Here is a 26946-nt window from a genome sequence, read left to right as displayed (position 1 = left end):
TCAATTTGACCTCCGCCTACCCCCCTTTTCATTGGCTCCCTTTTAACCATTCCTATTAGGCAGGCCCGCCTCTTCTCGCACAGCACCCGCCTCCTTCCACAGTTTTTCACTCTTCAGCCATCTTTATTGGCCAGGACGTTCATCTTCCCGCTTTTCTATTAGTTACTTCCTTCGTCCCGCCTCCTCCTGCCTTCACTCGCCCTCTCATTGGTTTTATAATCTCCGCCTTCTCTGTTTCTTCTTCCCAAATTACCCACCCCCTTCCCACCTCCAGCCCCACCCACACTTCCAACGATTGGCAGAAACCCAGTTCTCTCTCTCCTATTATTCGTCCAAGCCCTCTGACGAGGCGGGGGAAAAAAGGAGCGCGATGGGGCCGCCCGCGCGCAGGCGTGAAGCGCTGAAACGCTGGCCGCTTGGCCAGCACCGGGGCTTGTGCGCAGGCGCGAGGTGGGCCGCTCGCCCGAAGCGGGAGGGAGGGGGTGGCGGCGAGAGTGCGAAAGGGGGGAAGAGGGAGCGAGCGAGACCCCCGGCGCCTGGCGCCCCGGGACCCGTGCCCTGGCTCCGCGCGCCGGGTGGCCGCCCGCGCGCCAGCAACGACCCCGGCGCGCGCCGGGCCGCGCCCTTCGCCCTTTCCCCTTCCTCGGCGGGCGGTGGGGAGCGGCCTGAGGGGCGGCGCCTTTTGCGGCCGCCGCGGCGGGGGGATGTGAGGGGCGGCCCGCGGTCATGGAGACGGGCCCGGCGCCCCTGGTGGCCCCGCCGCGCCGTCATGGCGCCCCCGCGGCCCCGTCGCCGCCGCCCCGCGGCTCCCGGGCCGGGCCCGTCGTGGTGGTAGCTCCGGGGCCGCCAGTGACCACGGCCACTTCGGCCCCGGTCACCCTGGTGGCCCCCGGGGAGGCGCGGCCCGCATGGGTACCGGGTCCAACCCAGACCTCGGACTCGGCCCTGGCCCCCGCCCCAACAGTCACCGGCAGCACGGAGGTGGGGCTGACCCTGGAAGCCTCACCCGAAGCCCTGAGGGCGCAAGTCTCCGACCCAGAGCCCTTGGTGCCCGAGGCTGTGGCAGGAGCCGAGAGGTCCATGGCTCTGGCCCCAGGGGCAGACTCTCCGAAGACGGAGGAGGCCAGAACCTCACCCGATCCTGGGCCAGGTACCCTCACCGGGACCCGCACCAGGACCCCTTCAAGAACGGCTCCTGGGGCCCTGACCGCCAAACCCCCGCTTGCCCCCAAGCCGGGAACCACAGTGGCCTCAGGAGTGACTGCACGGGTTGCAGCAGTGACAGCAGGACAGGTGACAAGTGGACATGGAGCTGCAGCATCAGCATCAACAGGACAGGCTCCAGAGGACCCCTCAGGGCCTGGCACAGGCCCTTCAGGGACGTGTGAGGCTCTGGCAGCTGTCGTGACGGTGACCCCAGCTCCGGAGCCTGCTGAAAACTCTCAGGACCTAGGCTCCACGTCCAGCCTGGGACCTGGCATCTCTGGGCCTCGAGGGCAGGCCCCAGACACTCTGAGCTACTTGGACTCCGTGAGCCTCATGTCTGGGACCTTAGAGTCCTTGGCGGATGATGTGAGCTCCATGGGCTCAGACTCGGAGATAAATGGGCTGGCCCTGCGCAAGACGGACAAGTACGGCTTCCTTGGGGGCAGCCAGTATTCGGGCAGCCTGTGAGTACCCAGTGAACACCCAGCGGGCCTGCTTCAGGGAAGTAGAGGTTGCAGGGTGGGGGGATGATACACCTTGCCCACACTCTCGCTGCCCATCCTCCTCTGAGGATCCACGGGGTGATTAGTGGGAATGGCATGCTTAACAATCCTTATCATGCCTAGAGCTTCCTGAGGTTTCTGTGGCACCAGCGTGTTAGGGTTTGAGACCAGGTGTCGGGAGTTCTGGGTTTGAGCCTAAGCCTTGCCTTTGGTGTGTGTGTGCCCTTGAGTTAGTGCCTTCCACATTTGAGTTAGTGCCTCACTTTTCTCCTCTGTGAAGTGAAAGGTTGAATGAGATGATACCTCAGGTTGTCCCAGCTCCTTGATGGGAAACTCCAGCTACAGGTCAGGTATTCTGGAGGGTTGGCTGGACAGGGGTTCTAGTAGAGATCTTTGGTTCCTTAGAGAGAAAGTCTGGAGGGATGCAGGCACCTCCCTTCCCCCATAGCCCTAGGTCTGATGGGGTGGTGAGGTGGGGAAGTCTGTTTGATGGAGGAGAGACTCTGAAGGTAGGGCCCCTGTGTGAAACAGAAGAGCAGTCTTGTGTTTTCACTGAAGGAAAGGGGGTGGAGGAGGCCTCTTCCCCATTTCCTCATCTCCCCAGCCGGGCTTACTCTTTCCTAGTTCCCTCCAGGGGCCTGAGTCACTTCTGAGGTGAGGATGTGATTGCTTCTGACTTCTTCCTTCCCTCTCTTTGGATCATTGTTCTTGTACTCCTTTAACCTGCTGGTCAGTTCAGTTTACAGCATTGCCTGAGAACCCCTAGTGCCAGGCCCTGTGCTGGGTACTAAGGATAAAATAATCATTTCAAGGTGCTCATCATCTAGAGGGAGAGACAAATACTTAAACAGTTGGTTTCAATATAATATGTTAGGTTTAGCCTGGAGATCATCACAAGGTTTTGTGAGCAGCTAGGGAAGGGATCTTTTTCCCAGTCTGGGAATTCAGCTGGACTGATCTGAATCGTGAAGAATGAGTAGGATTTAGTCATGGCTGTGCGTGTTGGGGTGAGGGGGACCTGCCTGGTGTTGGGGGAAGCCCTGTGGGAGGGATTATAATCCAACAAAAAAATCAGAAAACCTTTGACTACCAACATTCTCGGTCCTGTGTGGGGAGGGCAACTGAAGTTTGACCCTGGTGCTTTCCCATGCATGAGGGATGCATTGCTGTACCTAATTTATAGATGAAGAAACAGGATTAGAGCAGTTGAGTGAATTGCCCCACTCAAATAATTTGGATCTGTGTGACCAATGGCACTCTCCTCAATACTCTGCTGCCCTGAGGAACTTGGATTGAATTGGATTTTAGTGAGCCCCTCTTGTGTACCAGGCACCGTGCTGGGTGCTAATTCTCTGCTTTTAATTTTGTCCCTCTAAAATCCATCTTCCATGCTGGCAGAATCTACTTCTGAGGCAAGGCTGACTGTGGCACACGTTACCTTAAAAGCTGTTAGCAGCTCTGCACTGTCCACAGGATAAAGTCCAAGCGCTTTAGCCTGCACACAGGCTCCTTATGATCTGGCTCTGCCAGCCTCTCTGGTCTTCTTTTCCACTGCCTTCTCACCATGCACTGCGTGCTGTGGTCCTGTTGAAGTGATTGTAGCCTTTCTCCCTTCATACTCAGGCTGTACTATCAGCCAGGAATGCCCTTCTCCCGGTCTTTCCCTGCCATGTTCTACTCAGTCCTTCATGGATTACCTCAGATGTCCCTTCCTCCAGGAAACCTTCCTTGATATCCATTAACCCTCCTCCAATTAGGTGCCTCTTCTGTGCATCTTTGTCATTGCATTTCCCTCACATATTGCAGTTATCTCCCCTGCTAGCTTGTGACCTTTTGAGGGCAGGAAAGTTATCTTACTCTTCCTGGCCTTTAGTAGAGTTTGGAATTGCCTTATGATAGAGATTAATGAGAAATCACCTTTTAGTGTAAGGAGCTTCTGGGACAAAAGAAACTAACATTAAACCTCCCATTTAACAGTTCTTTATATACAGTTTCTCAATAGTCCTCTCATAACTTTGTGATGTAGGTGGTGGCATTCCTTTTTACATTTATAAGGAAGAGACTTAGGTTATCACTTGCCAAGACTCCCCAACTTCTAAGGGACAACTGGGCTTTGAGCTCAGGTCTATCTGGAAACCCAAGCTCTTTCTTCCATTCCACTCACCTGGTACTGGCTCCTACAACTAACTGTTTCAAGACTGATGGGGTATCGTGAGTGCGAAGCTCTGACAGAACAGTGAGCAAACAGTGCAAGGAGAGCTTCATTTGCTTGGGAACGTGGGGTGATTTCAGGGAGGAGGAGGTAGCGGAAATTGCAGATGGTGCAAGGGATCTTGAGTCTGGTAGAAGGAAACTCAGACAGTTGCTTCTAAGGGGACAGGGAAGTATGTTTGTTATGTATTTTATTTTATGGATAATAATTGCTGTTACTTACTGAGTCGCTGCTATGTGTTATCTCATATAACCTCTTAGGTAGATACTGTTTTTCTCTCCATCTTACACATGAGGAGATTGAGGCTTAGAGAGTGACTTGCCCAAGGCCACACAGTGAATAGGTGGCAAACCTAGAACTTGGATCCAGGTCTAATGCAAAGTGTAGCTTTTCAATATTCCGTGCTCTCTCCCCAAACTTGTATGTGTCTGAAATGGGATTTGAACACAGCCTCTGTGTAGCGATCCAACATGAGAATGTGATCTCTGTTCAGAGATTCCAAGGAAATTCCATTTAGTGTAGTGAACTAGGACCTTGGATGGCCAGAATGACCAGACGTCCTAATGTTTGGTATTGGTAGCTCACAAAATGCTTTTATGGTCTGATCTCTCATTTTTGAGCTTGGGGAGGTGGCTTGCCTCAGTTCCCCCAGTAATCTAGATTTTATACTACTGCTACTGACCTCTTCCATACTCCCCATATCCTCAGAGAGAGCTCCATTCCTGTGGATGTGGCTCGGCAGCGGGAGCTCAAATGGTTGGAGATGTTCAGTCACTGGGATAAGTGGCTGTCACGGCGTTTCCAGAAGGTTTGAGAAGGCTGTGGTGGGCAGGGCAATGGACATGGTGGGGGTGGGGAGGACAGGGTGGGCCCCTGTGCTCTGGGGAGGCCCAGGAACCTGATAGTATCTGCTCTCCGGACCATGTTGGGGGTAGGTGGTACTTGGGCCTGGGGGGAGGAGTAGCTTTAAAGATAGAAGGCCAGGCGGGGTCCAGTGGAGTGAAGCCTGTGGGATGTGGGGCAAGTGTCCCAGGGAGCCCGAGGACTGCTGGGGAAAGCTCGGAGGCTGTGCCTGCCACTGAAGCTGTTCCCCTGCCTGCCACTCTGCCTTAGGTGAAACTGCGCTGCCGGAAGGGGATCCCATCCTCCCTCAGAGCCAAGGCCTGGCAGTACTTGTCCAATAGCAAGGAACTCCTGGAGCAGAACCCGGGCAAGTTTGAGGTGCGCACAGCTCCAGGGTGTGGGGACGTGTGACAGTCTGTGTGAAGGGTATCATCAGTTCCCCCAGATCCTGAGATAATCTCAGCTGTCCCACTGCAGGAGCTGGAACGGGCTCCTGGGGACCCTAAGTGGCTGGATGTGATTGAGAAGGACCTGCACCGTCAGTTCCCTTTCCATGAGATGTTTGCTGCTCGAGGCGGGCATGGGTAAGGCGACCTGACTACGTGAGTCAGTGGTGGATACAGGGCTGGGTTGAAAGCAGTTCTTGCCTTCCAGAACTTCTACAGCAGTGGTCCTTAATGGATTGAGTGTCTAGCCATGTTGAAGGAAGTCTCCTGGGAGGGAGACTGTGACTCAGGGTGATGGGGGTGGGGTGGGGTGGGGTGCTGGTGAGGGGAAGGGGAGGCACATCAAGGGCTCATTGAAGAGGTTGCATTTGAACTAGATTTTAAAGGATAGATGGGAGCAGAGCAAGGGGCAGGTTTTTCCTGGCTTGGGGGTTATGTAAGCTGTGTCTGGGCAGTGGGGTTGGGTAGAGCTGAGGCTGGAAAAGCAATTAAGGGCCCTTAAATGCTGTGCCCAGGCCTTTCGATCTTTGTTCTGTTTGCCCGGCTTCCTCACGAAGGCTATATATCGCTTCCTAGTGGTGTGCGATGTTTTTAGGTGGTTCTCAGCTCCTTGTGGGAGCATGTTGATGGACATTTTTTTTAACAGTAAGTTCATCCTTTCAGCAAATATTTGTCAAGCGCCTGCTATCTGCCAGGTACTGTTTTAGCTACAGATGACAGCTGCCCCCTCAGGGCTTATATTTTAGTAAGGGTAGATAATAAATAAAATAAAGAATGAAAGTATGTTGTATGTACAATGGTGGTAAATAGAAGAGTTTAAAGCAAGAAAGGGGAAAAGAGAATGTGAGCCGAGATGGGGTTACAAGTGACCTGATCTGACTTGTGTTTTAAAAAGATCATTCTGGGACTTCCCTGGCTGACCAGTGGTTAAGACTGTGCTTCCACTGCAGGGGGCATGGGTTTGATCCCTGGTCGGGGAACTAAGATCCCACATGCTGTGCAGTGCGGCTGGAAAAAAAAAAAAAAAGGATCATTTCTGGCTGCTGTGCTGACAATAGACTATAGGAGACAAGGCCAGAAGCAGAGAGACCAGGTAGACTATTTCCATAATCCAGGAAAGAGATGATGATAGATAGACCAGGATGGTAGCTGTGAAACTGGATATATTTTGAAGGTAAAGCCAAAAGAATTTGCCAGTGGATTAGATGTGGAGAGTGTGTGTGTGTGTGTGTGTGTGTGTGTGTGTGTGTGTGTGTGTGTGTGAGAGAGAGAGAGAGAGAGAGAGTAATTAAGGAAGACTCTTAAGGTTTTTGGTCTTAGAAAGAAACTAGAATGAATGGAGTTGCAATATACTGATATGGATGGGGAAAACTGGGGGGAAAATAGGCTTGAAGGGTATATCAGGAGCTCATTTTTGGAATGTGAAGTTTGAAATACTCACTGGATATCCAGATGGAGATGCCAAGTAAGCTGGATGTACAATGGACACAACATCCAGGGAGAGGTTTAAACTGGAGACAGATTGGAAATTGAGAGTTGTCAGGCTCTAGATGGGACCAGATCTCACCCATGGGACTAGATGAGGTCATCAAGGCAGCAAGTGTAGATACGAAAGGAAGCTGTTCAAAGATTGAGCCCTGCAGCTCCAACATTTCAAGAATGGGAAGATGAGAAAGAACCTGTAAAGGAGCCTGGAAGAAGCTGGTGAGGTATAAGGAAAACCAGGAGAGTGTGATTCCTGGAAGCAAAGTGAAGAGGGGTTTCGGGATCAGCTGTATGAAATGCTGCTGACGGGTCAAGTAAAGTGAAGTCTGCAAATCGACCTCTGGATTTAGCAATGTGGAGGTCATTGGTGACCTTGATAAAAGCAGTTTTGTGTGGAGCAGTGGGCTAAAGCCTGACTGGAGGATGGGAGGAAAGAAATTGAAGATAGCAAGTCCGTACTCTAGGTGGGTTTGGCTGAATAGGTAGGAAAGAAATGGTGTGGTATTCAGAGGGGAAGGTTGGGTAGAGAGAGGTGTTTGTTTGTTTGTTTTTTGGCCATGCCCTGTGGCATGTGGGGTCTTATTTCCCTGACTAGGGCTCGAACCCGCACCCCCTGCAGTGGAAGCATGGAGTCTTAACCATTGGGCCGCCAGGGAAGTCACAAGAGGTGTTTTTTTTTTTTAAGCTAGAAGAAATGACATGTTGGTGTGCCAGCCTCTGTAGTTAGAGAAAAATGGATGACGCACAAACAATGGGAAGGTTGCTGGAGGGATGGCCTGTGTAGGCGAGAGGGGATGGGACCCAGTGCCCAAGTGGAAAGGCTGTGGTTGGCCAGGATCACAGATAGTTCACCCATAGCAACGGGGGAGAAGGCAGGGGCACAGAAGCAGGCAGGTGGGTGAATGTAGCATGGGAGCTTAGGGAAGTTACGTGTTTATTTTAATACATATTAGATGAAATAACTAGTATATCAAACCTGTCATTTCATGGACGTTATTACAAAGTGGAGAAAAAATAATAGTGGGGTGGTGTGCAGATAAAGCACAAATGAAGGTCACACTTCAGTGACTGAATTTTGAGAAACACTACTGTAAGCAGTGGTCAAGAGTGTGTGACTGGAGGCAGGGAGAGGATCCTGGGAGGTTATTACATCGTCCTGGTTAAGAGATGAAGGTCTGAGCTGCTCAGTGGCTGTGGCGGTGGAGAGAGGGAATAGACGTGAATGAAATTCAGAAGGTAGTGTTGATACGACTTGATGATTAGCTGTGGGGAGTGATGGAAGGCTCGCTGTTTTCTGATGTGGGGCTGAGGGGATGGGATTCCCACACACAGCGATGGGGCACCCTCAGGGGAGAGGAACAGATCTAGGGCAGAGAGTTTATTCTTTGGATGCAGAGACAAGAGAAAGGTCTGAGGCACAGCTGGCTTCCCAAGCCTACACCGAGAACCAGGGCTCTGCCCCGGGGGAACTGATGAAATCCAGTCAGACAGATAAGGCAGGGCCTGCCCTGGGAGAGCGCCTGCTCTGGGGCAGTAAAAGCATTCAGACAGTGCCAGAGGAGGGCTGATGCTATTGAAAAGCTTCCTGAAGAAGATGACCTTGAAGGTTTACGGGATGGGGGCAGACAGAGCACAGCCCGTGTGGGGACATGGGTGGGGAGCACGTGGGTGTGCAGGCAAGGGCGGAAGCCTAGAGCCTGGAACAAAGCTTAGGTTACGGTCTGAGTCTTTGGCTTAAGCTTGATAGGCAGGATTAGGAAGGTGGATAGAGGTGTGTGGTGGTAAAGCTCTGGGGTTGATCTGCCACAGGATATAGGGGGGCTCTGGGGGGGGTGCGGGTTAGTTTGGGGGCGAGAGCTCCCAACTCCTGTGACTTTCCTCATGGTCTTTCCCCATACCCACAGGCAACAGGACCTGTATCGAATCCTGAAGGCCTACACTATCTACCGGCCTGACGAGGGCTACTGCCAGGCCCAGGCCCCCGTGGCCGCAGTGCTGCTCATGCACATGCCTGCTGAGGTCAGCAGACGCTGGGCCTGGTTGGGGAGGGGCTGGGAGGATCTTGGCCTGCAGTGGTGATGGGGGAGCTCCCTCCTCCCTGTTTCTCAGGCCCCATCACTCCCTCCTTGTTCTTGCCCTTCTCAGCAAGCCTTTTGGTGCCTGGTGCAGATCTGCGACAAGTACCTCCCCGGTTACTATAGTGCAGGGCTGGTGAGTGTCTGGAGGCTGGGTGCAACTGGGGCTGTGACTTTTCCCCAAGACTGCAGGGTGGTCCTTGTCCTGCCCCACGCTGTACCATTCTGTCCCTCTGTTCTGGGCCTCTCCCACTGAGGTGAGGATCCCACTTTGTGGATGGGTACTGACTACCAGGGCCGGTTCTACCCCAAGGGTCCACAGCAGGCCTCTTCTCATGGTTTGTCCCACTTCCAGGAGGCCATTCAACTGGATGGAGAAATCTTTTTTGCGCTGTTGCGCCGGGCCTCCCCACTGGCACATCGGCACCTGCGACGGCAGCGCATTGACCCCGTGCTGTACATGACAGAATGGTTCATGTGCATCTTTGCCCGCACCCTTCCCTGGGCTTCAGTGCTACGTGTCTGGGATATGTTCTTCTGTGAAGGTACTTCTGTAGCCATTCAGGCCATGACGGGGCTGCGGTTTCCATGGTGGCTGCCAGAGGGTGGCCTGCTGACAGAGGCTTCACTGGAAGCTGTCTTGGGGGCTGGAGAAACTGAGGCCTGATCTTGTTGGCTCTGCCACCAGCCCACAGCTTGCTTTACCTCCCAGGAACCTAAAACCCATGGCAGCTTGTTTCCCTTCTTGGGGCCTCAGTTTCCTCATCTGTAAGGTTGGCAGTAGACAGGGATGGGGGCTGTGAGTTCCTCCTAAATGGGACAGGCTGAGATCCCGGGCTGATCACCCAGCCTCTCTTCCTTGGACCCTGCAGGCGTCAAGATCATGTTCCGGGTGGCCCTGGTGCTGCTGCGGCACACGCTGGGCTCTGTGGAGAAGCTGCGCTCCTGCCAAGGCATGTATGAAACTATGGAGCAGCTGCGCAGTCTGCCCCAGCAGTGCATGCAGGAGGACTTCCTGGTGCATGAGGTAGGTCCTAGCCTTAGCGTAACTCACACCTGCTTTGGCCCATCCCCACCCCCAACCTTATTCCGGTACCCATTTCTTCTCCATCTAGGTGACCAACCTCCCAGTGACAGAAGCACTGATTGAGCGAGAGAACTCAGCCCAGCTCAAGAAGTGGCGGGAAACCCGGGGCGAGCTGCAGTATCGGCCCTCACGGAGACTACACGGTTCCCGGGCGATCCATGAGGAGCGTCGGCGGCAGCAGCCACCCCTGGGCCCCTCCTCCAGCCTCCTCAGCCTCCCTGGCCTCAAGAGCCGAGGCTCCCGGGCAGCTGGAGGGGCCCCCTCTCCACCCCCTCCTGTCCGCAGGGCCAGTGCGGGGCCTGCCCCAGGGCCTCTGGTCACCGCTGAGGGACTGCGTCCATCCCTTCCTTCGCCTACTGGCAACAGCACCCCACTGGCTCCCAGCAAGGAGGCCCGGAGGCAGGAGAAGGAGCGGCAGAAGCAGGAGAAGGAGCGGGAGAAGCAGGAGAAGGAGCGGCAGAAGCAGGAGAAGGAGCGGCAGAAGCAGGAGAAGAAGGCTCAGGGCAGGAAGCTCTCGCTGCGTCGGAAGGCAGATGGACCCCCCGCCCCCCAGGATGGCGGGGACAGGCCCTCAGCATCAGAGGCCCGGCAGGATGCTTACTTCTGACCTCTGCCCTGGGGCTAGACTGCAGGGCCCCTCTTTTTCCCTCAGCCGAGAGCAGGCCTTGGCCTGGGGTGCTGCTCCCAGCCCCCTTGGCAGGCTGTCCCTCTTCTGAGGAAAGTGGCTTGATTCCCCATCTCCTTGCCAGCTGCTGATTCCTACATGGCCAGGACAGCCAGAGTACGTGGGGCAGCTGCATTTCTCTGGGGCAGCAGTGAACAAGTCTGGAGCCCTCGCCTCCAGTTAGGCCCAGCTGGGGTCTCTGTCTCTCCTGCCCTGATTCCCTCTGGGATCCCTTCCCAGGTGCTGTCCTGATTGGCCTTTTGTCACCACAGGGGTGACTTTTGGCGATGGGAGTCAGCGGTTTTCAGATTCTTACACTCCAGTCACTCCCCTTACCCATGAAGTGGAGCTGGGTTCCTTTTCCCTTCTTCAGTCCTGCCTGTCTCCCCCCACTTCCTGGCGGGGGGCCCAGGCTCTTCGTGTTCTCCTTCTGGACATCTCCGTGTTGTAATTATGTACGGAGGACCTGGTTGGCCCAGGGTGGGGGTGTTCACTCTCTTCTGTCCTTTGGTTTTCCTCCACCGTGTTCTTGCACGCTGGTTTATTTAAGGGGACATGCACTGGAGCAGGAAGTGTCCCCCACTTCCCCACCACCACCCTCCTTGCTCTCCTTCCTCTTCACCTACCTTTCTCTGTATTCTCAGGCCTCCCCTGCTTTGTCTCACCAGGGCTCCCACCTTTCACCTTGTTCCCTTCCAACCCTCCAGCCCCTACCTGGGTAAGGGGTCTTCCCTTGAGCTCCAGGGGGTGGAACCCAATGTTTACATTTTCTTCTGTCTCTGCCCCCACCCTGTGCGGCGCTTTGAGGAACCGGAAAAGAACCTGCTGTTGTACCTGGGCCTGTCTCCTGCATTGTTATTTGACGAAGGGGGTTAGAATAAGGACAAGGAAGGAGGGAGGGAGTGATGGAGCTAGTCAGGATCTGGGTGTCTCTTGAAGCAATCGGCTGGTCTTCTGGTCTCGGCAGGTAGGTACCTTTTGGCCTTTGGTCTATTAGTCACTCATCAACACAGTGGTTGAGCTCCCGCTCCACCTCTGCCTGGGATCCGCTGCCCCCGTTGCACTGGCCTCCTGGAGCCCTCTGTGTGCCCGCCGCCTGCAGCACCCGGATCTCCTTCCCAAAGTGCTCATGCAACTCCTGCAAGCTGGAGAGGGTACTGCCCTCTCTGTACTGTGGGGAGCCCCAGTCCTCTGGGGGTGAGCTGGTCTCTTGTCCAGCTGCCTGGCACAGCTCCTGGTGCTGGGCCTCCAGGGGGCGTAGCAGCACAGCCAGGCTCCCAGCTTCTGGTTTTCTGCTGCCAGCTTGTAGGCCTGCCCCCCTTCTACCCCTGGGGTCAGGATGGTAAAGGCGTAGGGTTCTGTGGCCCCAAGGCGTGGCTCCACCTGGCAGTTCTCTAACAGGATGAGGCTCAGGGGTGTGTGGGTCAGCCTGGTGTTCCAGGTAGAAGAGGAGGTTTCCCCGGAGGATGAACCAGCGGTGCTGGTAGCTGGTATTTCTGGCCCCCTTCTTCAGCAGGATGCCTTCCCAGTCCGGAGCCTGTGTTCTGTACCCACGGAAGAAACTGAGCACGGACTTGTGGTGCAGTTTCACGGTAGTCCAATCTGGGAGGAAACCCTAGGGGCAGGAGAAAGGAGGGGTGGTCCATCTGGTTATCCTAGGGACCCCAGCTGCCCCCAGTGCCCTCCTCTGGCTCCAGTAGGCTCTTTCTGGGCACAGCCTTGGCCTACTGGGATTCAGACTGAGTATCCTCAAGAGGTAGAGGTCTTGTACCCTGAGCACTGGGACCTACTCCCACTTCCCAACCCCAGCTCTGCCCCTTGGGACAGATTACAAAACCTGGGCAGGGGCTGCTGGGCTGGGGTCCTGTTTGAAGGGGGGGGGGCACGGGTATCCACTACTGCCCTTTTCCAGGCCTACCTGAGATGAGGGCACAAGGAACTTACGGCCTCGGTACTGGGCACAGGTGCCACTGCCACCTCTCCTATTATGGCTCTTCCCACCTCAGAAACCAGGAAATTGCCCAGGGGGTAGGCGTGGGGTAAATGACTTCCCCTGGGTCCTAAAAGGAGCTGGGTTGGGAAAGTGCCCCAGGAGAACCGAGCATCCCTTCTGGGACAAGAGCAAGGCCGCACCTCGAACTAGGAGAGGGCGGACAACGGGACGCTGAGAGTAGGAAGGCAGGATCTCTAATGAGATGATGAAAGGCGCAGAGCCAGCCCTGGAGAAAAGGAGACTCAACCGGGGAAAGGGAAACAAGGGCAAGGACCCAGCGGCCCTGCTGGGACTTTGCCCCGCCAACGTGACTCTGGGCGCCCCTTTAGGTAAAGCGCGCTCCGCTTTCTCCCCAGAGCCTCTACTGCTGTAGGAGGGAATCGAGACCACTTCCGGCCATCCCTCTCGTCCGATCAGGGTCTAGGCGTTCATACGTCCCCTCTGCTCGCCATCGTCGCCCCACACGGCTCACGTCACTTCTGGGAGGGGGTGTCTTTCCCTGCTCAGCGCGTACTTCCGCCCGCTCCTTCAGTTAGTCGTCTAAGACGAGTGAAGCCACTTCCGGCCTTCCCTGGCGCCTTCCTCAGTTCTCTTCCGGGTGGTGGCGGGCGGGTGCCCCGGATGTAGACCTGGCGAAAACCTGTCTCCCTGTATTCCCCCGCCTTTCCTGGGTCTTTAGGTGAGCGCGCGCCGGCGGGATTGCTGGAGTCCTCGTGGCTCTGCCGCCTCTCTGATTTGTACACAGCCCAGGACAGTTGGGGGTCACCCCACGGAGTTGGGAGTTCGGCGCCGGGAGGAGCGGGGCTTCCAGGGTGCCAGGTCCTGGGTTCGCCGGGGCCCCGCGGGCTACGAGGAAGCTGGAGGTGGTTGAGCGGGTATCTGCTCGCGGAGCAACGTCGCGCCCAGGACTGCGGGGGCCGGGAATGGTGGTGGTCACGCGGGGGAGCCCGTCTCAAGGGTGGGGGTGCCCGTGGGGAGCTCCTCCGCGCGTCCACCTCTCCATCCCCGCTTCAGCAGCTCTTTCGGATGCCAGACCAAGTCCTGGGGCCTCTTGGGTGCCATCTGCCCTTTTGGCCCCTGATTCTGTGCTCCCTCCCCTCGCAAACTGGATCCAGTACCGACCAAGGGAAAGATTTGTTGTGCGGGAGACTCTCTCGTGGTGAGTATTCTCCTCATCCAGTTCCTTTAATCTGCACCCTTTTCCTCGGCTCAGCTTGAGAAAGGCCCCTCTGTCCAGTCATGCCAAAGAGGAAAGTGACCTTCCAAGGCGTGGGAGATGAGGATGATGAGGATGAAATCAGTGTCCCCAAGAAAAAGGTGAGGGGGCCAGATTCCTGCGTTCTGGGGAGGAGTGAGGGGAGGAAAAAAAGCTAGAAGCCAGGAGAAATCTGGAGGGACAAAGAAAAGGTGGAAAGGGCTAGCTTTTCTATGTGCTCTGAGAAATGGATTTGCAGGATTTTCAGTTTGAGTCTAGATCCTAGAGTATTTTGAGTAATAGCCAGTAACCTGCATCTCTCTCGATTTCTGACTCCTGCCCACAGTTGGTGGACCCTGTGGCTGGGGCAGGAGGTCCTGGGAGCCGCTTCAAAGGCAAACACTCTTTGGACAGCGATGAGGAGGATGATGATGAAGGGTCCAGCAAATATGACATCTTGGCCTCAGAGGATGTAGAAGGTGAGCTATAGCCAAGAGTTGACTTTCTGCTGGAGGAACAAATAGGGGCTTCTGAGGTCACAGAGCACAGGAGGCTCCTGTCTCTTTTTTGCATTCCTAGCATGGGACGCCTGTGTCTTTGGTGCAGGTCAGGAAGCAGCCACACTCCCCAGTGAGGGAGGTGTGCGGATCACACCCTTCAACCTGCAGGAAGAGATGGAGGAAGGCCACTTTGATGCTGATGGCAACTATTTCCTGAACCGGGAAGCTCAGATCCGAGACAGCTGGCTGGACAACATTGACTGGGTGAGGTCCAGAGGCTGGCATGGCTGGGCCTGGGCCTTGCTGGCAGTTTGTCAGAAATAAAACCCTCCCATTTTCACGTTGCAGGTAAAGATCAGGGAGCGGCCGCCTAATCAGCGGCCGCCGTCAGACTCAGAGGAGGAGGACAGCTTGGGCCAGACACCAATGAGCGCCCAAGCCCTCCTGGAGGGCCTTCTGGAGCTGATGTTGCCAAGAGAGACAGTGGCTGGGGCACTGAGGCGTCTGGGAGCCCGAGGAGGAGGCAAAGGGGGCAGCAAGGGGCCTGCGCGGCCCAGTTCCCCCCAGCGCCTGGACCGGCTCTCCGGGTTGGCTGACCAGATGGTGGCTCGGGGCAACCTCGGAGTGTATCAGGAGACAAGGGAACGATTGGCCATGCGGCTGAAGGGGTTGGGGTGCCAGACCCAGGGACCCCGTGACCCCACAGCCCCACCCTCCCTGGACATGTTTGCTGAGGAAGTGGCGGAGGGGGAGCTGGAGACCCCAACCCCTGCCCAGAGAGGAGGTAAGATTGAAGGGCAGAGGAGGGGTGTTGTGGGCAGGGGCAGGCCCCTTGAGGCCCAGATGGCTCTGCCTGTTATTTTAGAAACAGAGTTGCCTGGAGATGGTCTGGCCGATGTGATGTGGGAATATAAGTGGGAGAACACAGGGGATGCTGAGCTGTATGGGCCCTTCTCCAGCACCCAGATGCAGGTAAGCTCCTTTCTTCTTCACTTTGCCTCTTCTTTCCCTCCCCCCACCCCATTAGTCCTCCCCGAGCTCTGCCCTCTCTTCTTGCAGACCTGGGTGAATGAAGGCTATTTCCCGGACGGTGTTTATTGCCGGAAGCTGGACGCCCCCGGCGGACAGTTCTACAACTCCAAACGGATTGATTTTGACCTCTACACCTGAGCCTACTGAGGGCCGAGTTTGGTGGCCTCTTCTTTCCTGGATTCTGTGGAGGAGGCCCCGGCTGCCTTAGGCAGTGAGGATATTGGGGGCCACTTTTCAGTCAACTTCCTTTTCCCAATAAAAGCCTTTAGTTGTATATTAGGACCTTGGCTGGGCTGATGGCCAGAAGCCGGGGACCTTTTCCAGACCCCTTTGGACTTGCTTTGGCCCTTGAGTGTTTCCTCTCCTGAAGTTCCTCCTTGGGAGTTTGTCTCTGGTCCCTTGAACCACCTCACCTTTGTTTACCAGTCCTCGGGGCAGAGCTGGGCCTGTCAGGTGTCCTGTGGTCTCCCAACCTGGATTTTGTTCACCATCTAAAAATTTCTCCACTCACATGCCGTTCTCCAGAATCCTCTGGCGGTTCTTGTTTTGCTGTTCTTAGGTCTTTGGCTTTTAGGACCTAAGATGCTCTGCCTTTCAGCCAGTGCAGGACAGAGCCCCAGAAGTGGAGACTTTAGGCCTGGAAAGGCTGGGACATCTGTTGGGAGTGAGCAGGAAAGCTGATACTCACTGGCTCCCCACTGCCTCAGACTTCTTAGAAGTGGATAGAAACGGCCTCTTAGGTAAAGTCTAGACTCAATGTTGGCACTTGAAGGACCTTTCAAGGCCACCTGGGCCAGTCATGCTTTGTACAGGCACAGAGATGGGCAGTGTCTCACTGGAGGTTACACAGCGCGTCAGAGGGCGGGCCCAGACCCAGTGGGCTCCCTTCGAAGACCTTTCTTGGCACCAGGCCTTTTCTGTCTGGCCTTGGAAGCCCTGTAGCTTACATTTCCTGGGCCCCAACAATGTGTCTGACACTGGTTAGTGCCTTGAGGGAACTGAGAGAACTGGACTGGTCCCCTCCCAGGAACTCAGAGTCAGGGGGAGGGATTGGGAGGAAGACTTATACGCATAACTGTATAGTCTGAACCAAACACCTCCCAGCTCCCACCGGTGCTGCCTCATCCCTCTCCTCACTCACACCGGTTAGCTCTCCACCTTGGCTCTCTGTTGGAGTTTTATGGGGAGCTGTAACATCACTCCGCAGAGTTTCTGAATGAATTGATCTAGGTACTGGCCTGGTGTTTGGGGGCTTTAAAAAGCTCCCAGGTGTTTCCCATGTGCAGCCAGGTGGAAAACCACTGGGCCTGACTCCAGGACTGAGGTTACACCTGGGGAAAGGGGCCGTTTCGTTGGACCCTGCTGTGGTGGAGCTGAGCGTGGGTGTGGCCGGGGCTCTGGTGGAGTCCGTTAGCTATGGGAGAGTCAAGCACCAGAGCCATGGGGGCAGATGGGAGGGTGGAAGGAGTCAGGCTTGGAACCAGGGAAGGCTGCAGGGGCGACGTGGGGATACTTGATGCTCTAGTGAGGCACCCAACTTGTATAATAATTAACTACTACCATAATTAGGCCCATTCTAGTGCCAGCCCAGACCTGGATTTCATTGACTTCAAGACGCCTTCAGTTGTAAGATGTCTTACTTTATGTGTCAGTTAGAAAAACCTGCGCATTGCAGTTGTAAGATGTCATTGATTCAGAGCTGCCTCCTGATTTCAGAAATGTTCCAAAGTGAAAAACAGATGTCTTAGGACCAGTGAAATACAGTGTTCACGTTTATATCCCCAATGACCGACTCATGGGAAGTACTTAGTGTTTGGTGAATAGATGGAAGCTGTGGGGGGCAGTTCCCCTGGATGTCCCACAGGCACCCCGGGGTCCACAATCCAAAGCTGACCTCACCTTCCCCACCCGTACAGCCTCCTGTGTTTACCTCCCTGAAGACACCATGTGTAGGCAGAATGAGGGCCCCCAGAGATGGCCACTTGTGAATATATGACTATATGGCAAAAGGGACCTTGAAATGTGATTATGTTAATGACCGAGATGGGGGGATTATTCTGGATTATTGAGGTGGGCCCAGTGTAACCACAAGGGTCCTATTACATGAAAGGGACTGAGGCGGGTCAAAGTGAGAGGGGGATGAAGATGTTATACCCACGGCTGGGTTTGAAGATGGAAGAAGGGGCCATGTACCGAGGAATGCAGCAGCCTGTAGAAGCTGGAAAAGGCAAGAAAACGGGTTCTTCCCAGAGTCTCCACAAAGAAATGCAGCCCCACTGTGGGTTTTAGCCCAGTGAAAACCATTTTGGACTTTTGACCTCTTCTAGAACTAATAAAATCGTGTTGTTTTAAGTTGTTAAGTTTGGGGTCATTTGTTATAGCCTCAATAGGAAACTAACACTCCATCCAGCTGAATGCCTCTCCTTCATGAGCATCAGTAAATTCTCCCTTTGCCATGTCCCTGTTTCAAGCCCCTGTCAACACTTAACTCCCTTGCCTTTAAAAAAAGCAAACTGTGTATATATTTATGTGTGTGTACATATATAATTTTTATATAAGCTTTGTATATCTTAGAATAATTTTGTAGATGAACAGAAAATTTACAAATATAGTACAGAGAGTTCACCCAGCTTCCCCTATTGTTAACATCTTTCAGTAGTACATTTGTTACAACCAATGAACCAATGACCTTGCTATTTTTAAACAGCTTTATTGAGATAGAATCCACCCATTTAAAGTACCATTGTTTTTACATTCACAGGGTTGTGCAACCATTGCTACAATCTCATTTTAGAACATTTTTCTCTAAAAGAAACCCCACCCGTCAGCAGTTCCTCCCTATTCCTCTCCACCCCCCCTCACCCTCCAGGCCCTGCCAACCTCTAATCTACTTCCTGTCCCTGTAGATTTGCCTATTCTGGACATTTCCTACAATGGAATCATACCATACGTGGTCTTCTGTGTTTTCTGTGTCTGCTTCTTCTACTTAGCATGTTTTCAAGATTCATCCATGTAATGTGTAACAGTACTTTATTCTTTTTTATTGTTGGCTAACTTTCCATTTTATGGATGGATTACCGTTCACTAAACCTCACACTTTATATTTTACTAGCTTTTCCCTAATGCCTCTCTTCTGTTTCAGTGTCCCGGTCTGGGACACTGCAGGACATTTAGCTGTCATGTCTCCTTAGCTTCCTCTGTTCCGTCTGGTCCTCAGACTTGTTTTCACTGACCTTGACCAGTTTGAGGAGTGCTGGTTAGGTATTTTTGTCAAATTCCTAAAGTTTGGGCTTGTCTGGTATTACCCCCATGATTAGATTTGGGTTATGGGTTTGGGGGAGGAAGACCACAGAAGTGAAGTCCCTTGCCTTTCACTGAAACTTTTTTTTTTTTTAATAGGCATCACTTTTTAAAAAAAAATTTATCTTTGGCTGTGTTGGGTCTTCGTTGCTGCGTGCAGGCTTTCTATAGTTGCGGCGAGCGGGGGCTCCTCTTCATTGCGGTGCACGGGCTTCTCATTGCAGTGGCTTCTCCTGTGGCTGAGCACGGGCTCTAGGCACGTGGGCTTCAGTAGTTGTGGTGTGCAGGCTCAGTAGTTGTGGCGCACGGGCTTAGTTGCTCCGCGGCATGTGGGATCTTCCCGGACCAGGGCTCGAACCCGTGTCCCCTGCATTGGCAGGTGGGTTCTTAACCACTGTGCCACCAGGGAAGCCCCTCACTGAAACTTTTAAAGGCTCCACATTGCCCTCAAAGTTAAAAAGCTTGAAGCTGATAGAAGGTTTTCCATGGCCTGGCCTGAGCCAGCCCCTCCAGCTCCACAACTGCCTTTGCTTTCCTTCCTTCCGGCCTCCCCCGACGCCAGGCTCTAGGCTCCAGCCTGCTCCCAGAACAGGACAAATAATTCACTTCTCCAGGCCTGGCCAGTGATGCCCTTCTCTCTTTTCAGACTCTCCAGGGAGACCAGTGACTATGTCTGTCGCAACTTAGCTCTAGACCTCCTTTTCCTAAAGGCTTCCTGACTCCCACTCCCACTTCCCAGGTTGGTCAGCATTTCTTCCACAGCACCCAGTAGCACAGACGTCTGATGCAGCACCCAGAGCGGCTTTTCCTGGCCTGTCTTCACCAGTTAGCCTGAGACAGGGAATCAGTACTCATGAATGAATAGGAAATGAGCCATTTCTTTCCCCCTCCTGTGTGTCAGGGGGGACAGTGCCTTCCTGAGCCAGACTGGGAAGTGGGAACCTGTGGGACTGTTTGTCTTTGTTGCCCCAGAGGGGGTGAGGTGTGACCTGGATGGGCAGTGTACAGGTGTCTAGACCCAAGCGTCCCCCAGAGGGGCAGGATGGAGGGGTCTTTAGGGTCATTCTAACTCCTGGGGGTGTCACTGAGCCATGGGCAAATTTACAGGAGGGGTTCAAGGTCAAAGCTGCAGGTGTCATCACTGCATCTGGGACACCAGACCCTCTGAAATGCAGCCTCTTGCCTTTGGCAGGCCATTTTGCAGAAGAGTAGCGAGAGTGGGGGAGGGTGAGTCTAGACACTCCTGGTGGAGGGCTGGGGTATCACTCTGCCCTGGGCATCTGGTGGGGCCCTGGGGGAGACAAGGACTGGGAAAGAGCCCAAAAGGGGTTAAGATTAATGAAGAATCAGGATCCACAAAGCCTGAGGAGTGTGGGCACCTTCACACCTTTGACACACCTGCCACCCCTTCCAGACCCGCCTGGCTGGTTGGAAGTCCCATTACACAGTCACTGAACCCCAAGCTCCCAGGCAGTGGGGAGACCTGAACATGGCAGCTTGCCTTCCACTCTGCTCCTAGCCAGAACCAAGCTGGAGCCCTGGAGATGCCAAGCTCTTTCTGATGCTGAGACCCGAGAGGAATTCCTCTCAAGGGTGGATTTATTTTTTATTTATTTATTTATTAGCCCACCCTGTGGCTTTCGGGATCTTAGTTCCCCGATGAGGAACTGAACCCATGTCCTCAGCAGTGAAAACGTGGAGTCCTAACCACTGGACCGCCAGGGAATTCCCTCAAGGGTGGATTTAGTAGCAGATGTTTTGCACAGGATTCCAGGGTGGATAATGTTCCTTCAAGTCAGTAGCCATTTCTGAGCTCCCTGTGGAGGCTGGGCTGCCCCTGGTCCTTTTTGGCCATTCCCCAAGTTCAGTGATACACTTTCATTGTGGTGGGTTCACCATGTCCCAGACCAGCTTCAACCTCCTCCCGGGGGAGCTTCCCAGCACACATCTCCAGCTGGCTGGCTGGGGGCTGCTGCGGCCCTGTTCTCTAGGAGGCTTGTCTGGCTCAGCCTGCCCTGTAGGTAAGACCCCACCTCCCTGTGTAAATACTGCATGTGACAAGTGTGTAAAACCTAGCTGCAGATGCTGATGCTGAGATTTGCTTGGGCAGCCTCTGGTTTTCCTGTTCTGATGCTATCATCCTTGTTCTCACTTTCCTGTTCTCCACCCACTACCCCACGTATCTCTACCCCGAGTACCTCTGCAGCTCTCAGTGGCATCAGGCCCTGCGGCTCCCATGCCCTATTTTGGACACATTTCTCTGTCTCAGCCTCTTCACACTCACTTGGACACAATGTGGGCTTTTGCCCTCTGGGCTAAGGGCGCTGCTGCCTCTTATCTGACCCAGACTTCTGAGGCTAAACCCATCTCTACTTGATAAGAGAAGAGGAGGGTGCTTGACATTTCTTTTTTTTTTTCGGTTGTGTGGGGCGAGATAGGGGTAGAGGATTAAGAGGTACAAACTACTATGTATAAAATAAGCAAGCTAGTGGTTAAGAATCTGCCTGCCAATGCAGGCGACACAAGTTCGAGCCCGGATCCGGGAAGATCCCACATGCCGCGGAGCAACTAAGCCCGTGCGCCACAACTACTGAAGCCCGCGTGCCACAAGTCCTGAAGCCCACGCGCCTACAGCCTGTGCTCTGCAACAAGAGAAGCCAGTGCAATGAGAAGCCCGCGCACCACAACGCAGAGTAGCCCCGCTCACCGCAACTAGAGAAAGCCCGCGTGCAGCAACGAAGACCCAAAGCAGTCAAAAACAAACAAACAAATAAATAAATTAATTAATTAATTAATTAAAAAAATAAGTAAGCTACAGGATGTATTGTACAGCACAGGAAATATAGCCAATATTTTATAATAACTTTAAATGGAGTAAATCTGTAAAAGTTTTGAATCACTATGAGGTACACCTGAAACTAATATCATATTGTAAATCAACTATACCCCAATTAAAAAAATAAAGTGACAGGCTGGTACTCAGATCCTCTTATTCTATTTTTTTTTTTTTTTTTTTTTGGCTGTGCTGCGAGGCTTGCAGGATCTTAGTTCCCCAACCAGGGATTGAATCCAGGCCCTCGGCAGTGAGAGTGTGGAGTCCTAACCACTGCACCGCCAGGGAACTCCTGACATTCCTTAAATATCTAAATAAGTTACGAATATTATGTTTAATCTTCCCGACTACCTACTATTTAGTTTCATATTTTCCCCATCTTGCTGATGCGAAAAATGAGGCTTAGAGAGATGAGGTAAACTGACCTGCCCAATATGGCAAAGTCTGAAAATGGTAGAGCCAGGATTTGAACCCAGGCCTGTGTGATCCTAAAGTCCAGCCAGAATTTTTGGTGAGCTTTCTGTTCCAATTTATGGCCTACTTTTAAATTGGGTCTTCTTATTGAGTTGTGAGACCTTAATATATCTCAGATACAAGGGCTTTGTCAGATACATATTTTGCAAATATTTTCTCTCAGTCCATAGCTTTTCATTTCATTTTTTTAAAAAATTAATTAATTATTTATTTATTTTTGGCTGTGTTGGGTCTTCGTTTCTGTGCGAGGGCTTTCTCTAGTTGCGGCAAGTGGGGGCCACTCTTCATCGCCGTGCGCGGGCCTCTCACTGTCGCGGCCTCTCTTGTTGCGGAGCACACGCTCCAGATGCGCAGGCTCAGTAATTGTGGCTCACGGGCCTAGTTGCTCCGTGGCATGTGGGATCTTCCCAGACCAGGGCTTGAACCCGTGTCCCCTGCATTGGCAGGCAGACCCTCAACCACTGCGCCACCAGGGAAGCCCCATTTCATTTTTAAAAATCAGTATCTTTTGAAGAACAAAAATTTTTAATTTCCATGAGTTCAATTTGGTAATTTTTTTTTCTTTTATAGTTTGTGCTTTTTGTGTCCTATTTAAGAAATCTTCATCAAACCCGGGGTAACTAAGATTTTCTGTTTTCTTCTAGAAGCTTTATAGTTTTAGCTTTAACATTTGGGTTTATGATACATTCGACTTAGCTTTTGTATATGATTCTTTTTTTTTTTTTTTTTTTTTTTTTGCATATGGCTATCCAATTGTTTCAGCACCATTTGTTGAGAATATTCTCCTTTCCCCCATCATATTGCCCTGCCACCTTTGCTAAACATCAATTGACCACATATATGTTCATCTTTTTCTGAATTATTTATTTTATTTCATTAATTTGTATGTTTATCTCTACACCAAAACCATGTCTTGATAACTGTAGCTGTATAGTGAGTCTTGACATCATGTAATGAACTTCCTCTTTTTTCTTTTTAAAAATTGTTTTGGCTAGTCTATGTCTTTGGCTTTCTATATAAATTTTAGAATCAGCTTGTCAGTTTCTCAAAAACCATGTTGGGATTTGATTGGGATAATGTTAAGTCATGTAGAATTGATATCTATTTCTTCCTAATAATATTTATTGATATTATTGAGTTCTTCCTTAAATATTTGGTAGAATTTACCAATGGAGCCATCTGTGCCTGGAGTTTTCTTTGTAGGAAACTTTTTTTCCTTTCCTGAATATTTCCATTTATTACCTCCAGTTTATGGTGAATGTGAAGGAGTTCAACTGACTTTGCAATGTCACCAGGAAAGAAATGCTGGAAACCTGAGGGTGAATCCTTTATGCTTCCAAATATTTTGAAAGTTGGCTCATGTAGAGACAAAAACAAAAACAACAACAGAAAAAACCACACCCCAAAACCCTCCAAACCAAGAAATTTTGTATGATGAAAGAGTATTTCTGGGAATGAAAAAGAAAAAACTTTGCCTCTCAATGCCTAGAGGTCTGTGCTAGTTTTGAAGATAAAGCTTTTATTTTAGGCACAGTGCTCAAATTGATTTCATAGGAAGGTTTAACTACAAATTGTTTCATTAATTATGTAAGGCTAATTCAAGTTTTCTTTTTTTTTAAAATATGTATTTATTTATTTAGGCTGCGCCGGGCCTTAGTTGCGGCATGCAAACTCTTAGTTGCGGCATGCATGTGGGATCTAGTTCCCTGACGAGGGATTGAACCCGGGCCCCCTGCAATGGGAGCACGGAGTCTTACCCACTGGATCACCAGGGAAGTCCCCAAGTTTTCTATTCTTGAGTGAGCTTTGGTAGTTTATTATTTTTAAGGAATGTTTCCATTTCATCTGTGTGGTTGAATTTACTGGCACAAAGTCATTTATAGAATTGCTTTCTTTCTTTCTTTTTCTTTTTTCTTTTTTTGCTGTGCAGCTTGCGGGATCTTAGTTCCCTGACCAGGGATTGAACCCAGGCCCTCGGCAGTGAGAGTGTGGAGTCCTAACCACTGGACCACCAGGGAATTCTCTGGAATTGCTTTCTTAATTTCATTTTTGAATTGTTTGTTGCACTTTGCATAAGTCATTCTACTACCTTCTGATCTCCATTGTTTCAGATGCAAAGTCGGCATATATCAATATTGATGCTTCCCTACACATGATGAGTCTTTTGTATTTGCTGCTTTTATGATTTTTCTTGTTGTCTTTCAACAGTTTGGCTATAATGTGTCTGACCATGGATCTTTTTGTATGTATCCTACATGGTATTCATTGAGTTTCTCAGATGTGTAGATTATTTTTTCATCAAATTTGGGAAGTTTTTGGCTATCGTGTCTTTTTTTTTCCTTTTCCCTGATAAAGTACTTTATGTTACTAGTTTCTACGAAGACATATTCCATGAGCAAAATGATTAAGATTTTGGTTTCTTTGTCAGATAGTCCTGGGTTTGAATTCCAGCTTTGCTACTTATTAGTGGCAGACAAGTCACTTCATTGCTTTGTGTCTAGATTTTTGTTTACTGGTTTATTATACAGAATACTATAAAGGATATAGATGAACACCCAGATGAAGAAGTACACAGGGCAGGGTCTGGAAGGGTCCTGAGCACAGGAGATTCTGTCCCCATGAAACTGGATGTGCCACCCTCCCAGTATGTAGATATGTTCACCAACTGGGAATCTCTGCCATTGTTTCTTCAAATATTTTTTTCTGCCCTTTTCTCTTTTTCCTTTTCTGTTGGGAATCCTACTATGCTTATGTTGGGACACCTGTTGTTCCATAGATAACTGAGCAAAGACTTATTTTTTTAAAAAATATATTTATTTGTTTATTTATTTATTTAATTTATTTATTTTGTCTGCTCCAGATCTTCATTGCAGTGCGCAGGATCTTTAGTTGCGGCATGCGGACTTCTTAGTTGTGGCATGCAGGTGGGATCTAGTTCCCCGACCAGGGATAAAGCCAGGGCCCCCTGCATTGGGAACACAGAGTCGTACGCAGTGGACCACCAGGGAAGTCCCACGACTCATTTTTAGTTGCCTTTTCCCTCTATGTTCTACAGATTGGATAGTTTCTACTGACCCATCTTCAAGTTCACTGATTCTGTCATCTGTCATCTTAAATCTGTTGTTGAGTCCCTTTAGTGAATATTTCACTTCAGTTATTATTGTTACTTTCAACTCCAGAATTCCTTTTTTTTTTTTTTTTAAATGATGGGAGTATGGTTTATTAAGCTGCACCTTAGTACAGGCGCTGGGGCTTGCCCTTGGTGCTCTTAATGTACAAAGCCTGGATGTTCTGCCAATTTTTCTTGAGCAATGACACCAGGAAGTTGACAGCTAACTGTATGTTGTACACAAGCTCATCATCTGTCACCTTCCTGTGGCCAACAGCCACTGCCAGACACAGTACCTTCTTCATCTGGAACTTGATCATGGACTTCACTTCATCAACTTTGGCCACCATGTTCTCATTGTGGGTAGTTAGGAAGAGAACTTGCCAGACTTATTCAGGCCTGGGCCCAGGATTCATGGGATCTGCTTGATCAGAGACTCTGAAGCCAAAAACGCATCATACTTTTTGGCCAGCTTCTTGACCAGTTTCTTATTCTTGTTGAGTTTCTTCAGCACCTTGATGTCCATTTCCAGAAGTTTTTCATTCCAACAGACACTCTGTACCCTAATTACAAAACTCCCCATTCCTCTCTCCCTCCAGTCTCTGATAATCTCTATTTTTTTCTGTTTCTGTGAATTTGCCTATTCTAGGTACCTCATATAAGTGGAATCATACAATATTTGTCCTTTTGTGTCCAGCTTATTTCACTTAACATACTATTCTGAAGGTTCATCCATGTTGTAGCATGTATCAGAACTTTTTTTTAAAAAAAAGTACATGATTTCTACCCCCTTATCAAGATGATCTATTTTTGATTCATCGTTGTCACACTTTTCTTTGAATCTTTGTTTTGCTGTCACACTTCTTTGTTTAGTTCTTTGAACATATTTATAATAGCTACTTCAAAGCCTTGGTCTATTAAATGCAACATCTGGGGGCATTCAGAGACAACTTCTACTGATTACTTTTTTCCCCTGAGTTTGGACTGGATTCTGATGTCCCCTAAAGGTTATTGTTGTCATGGTGTGTTTGTTTGTTTAATAATTTGCTTAGGCAAAATCTGTGAAATCTGCCTCCTTCATGGTGTGTGGCCACTGACCTTTCTACCCTGTTTTGTTTTTTTTTAATTAACTAATTAATTTAATTTATTTTTGGCTGCATTGGGTCTTCGTTGTGGCACGCGGGCTTTTCATTGCAGTGGCTTCTCTTGTTGCGGAGCATAGGCTCTAGATGCGTGGGCTTCAGTAGTTGTGGCGCACGGGCTTAGTTGCTCCAGAGCATGTGGGATCTTCCTGGACCAGGGCTCGAACCTGTGTCCCCTGCATTGGCAGGCAGATTCTTAGCCACTGCACTACCAGGGAAGTCCCTACCCTGTTTTAAAAAATCCTTTTTTAAAAATTTTTAAGTTTGGGCTCCTAGGTAGACCTCTGTGTCAGTGTAGCTTAATGGTCAGCCAATTATTGGATGGAGGTTGTACTCAGTTACTTTGCGTCAGTGAGAATTCTGTCCTCTGCCAATGGATCTGTGTGTGGGTAGGAGAGCACAAAGTTCCAGCTGTTTTCAAGTTGGGCCCAGCCTTACTTTCCACTGAGCCCTTCTGAGTCTTCTCTGTACATGTAGCCCCAGGGTTAGCCAAGCATGTAAGGGTGGAGCGGGCCTTTTCCCTCTGCGGCAAATGCACACAGCCTCAGCTAGGAGTGTGCTTGCCTCATCCACAGCCACAGCGTCAGGCTCTTCACTTGCATGCCACACATTTAGCTACTTATATCGGCAACGTCACTTGGCATGGGCATTGTCTGGGTCTCTAAATCCAATGAGTCCCCTTCAGCAGTGAAGCTGCTGGTCCTCAAGACCTGCCCCACCTTGGCAGAACCTATCAAGCTGGGAAGGGGGCAAGATGGAGCAACCCCAAGCAAGAACACCACAGACTCTCACTGTTCTAACTCAGAGTTGAGCAGTTTTCAACCCAATTTGCTTCTTGGATTGGGGT

The 26946-nt window shown here is 51.2% G+C and overlaps 2 protein-coding genes and 2 pseudogenes across 8 annotated transcripts; 2 read left to right on the top strand and 2 right to left on the bottom strand.

Moving 5' to 3' along the window:
* The first annotated feature begins 449 nt into the window (after positions 1-449).
* TBC1D10B (TBC1 domain family member 10B) lies at positions 450-11359 on the top strand. 2 transcript variants are annotated; one of them, XM_082358773.1, is made up of 9 exons: positions 452-1670; positions 4630-4729; positions 5035-5142; positions 5242-5348; positions 8600-8714; positions 8841-8906; positions 9126-9315; positions 9643-9797; positions 9886-11359. In XM_082358773.1, exons 1-9 carry the CDS (start codon positions 727-729, stop codon positions 10462-10464), a joined length of 2364 nt encoding a protein of 787 aa, XP_082214899.1. In that variant the 5' UTR covers positions 452-726; the 3' UTR covers positions 10465-11359. The 2 variants fall into 2 exon arrangements, with proteins under 2 accessions (XP_082214900.1, XP_082214899.1); XM_082358774.1 differs by lacking the exons at positions 4630-4729; positions 5035-5142; positions 5242-5348 and having other exon boundaries at positions 450-1670.
* Positions 11348-12966, bottom strand: LOC309613176 (annotated as a pseudogene). Its single transcript, XR_014249789.1, has 3 exons — positions 12949-12966; positions 12466-12660; positions 11348-12136 (listed from the first exon to the last, which is right to left on the bottom strand). The product of XR_014249789.1 is annotated as an uncharacterized misc_RNA (transcript).
* Positions 12967-13052: 86 nt separating this feature from the next.
* CD2BP2 (CD2 cytoplasmic tail binding protein 2) lies at positions 13053-17593 on the top strand. Of its 4 annotated transcripts, none has more exons than XM_082358779.1 (7): positions 13053-13193; positions 13728-13831; positions 14056-14188; positions 14316-14473; positions 14558-14993; positions 15075-15181; positions 17158-17593. In XM_082358779.1, the coding sequence occupies exons 2-7, from the start codon at positions 13754-13756 to the stop codon at positions 17227-17229; spliced, it is 984 nt and encodes a 327-aa protein (XP_082214905.1). In that variant the 5' UTR covers positions 13053-13193; positions 13728-13753; the 3' UTR covers positions 17230-17593. The 4 variants fall into 4 exon arrangements, with proteins under 4 accessions (XP_082214905.1, XP_082214902.1, XP_082214904.1 ...); XM_082358776.1 differs by having other exon boundaries at positions 13054-13193; positions 15269-17593; XM_082358778.1 differs by lacking the exon at positions 13053-13193 and adding an exon at positions 13200-13377 and having other exon boundaries at positions 15269-17593.
* LOC309612726 (large ribosomal subunit protein uL1 pseudogene) lies at positions 15730-26353 on the bottom strand (annotated as a pseudogene). The gene has a single exon. The product of its transcript is annotated as a large ribosomal subunit protein uL1 pseudogene (transcript).
* Positions 26354-26946: the final 593 nt, after the last annotated feature.

This window comes from Balaenoptera borealis (assembly GCF_965194805.1).
Source record: "Balaenoptera borealis genome assembly, chromosome: 16".
Lineage (NCBI taxonomy): Eukaryota > Metazoa > Chordata > Mammalia > Artiodactyla > Balaenopteridae > Balaenoptera > Balaenoptera borealis.
Note: the sequence above shows the minus strand (reverse complement) of the source record. Positions and strands in the feature narration are given on the sequence as shown.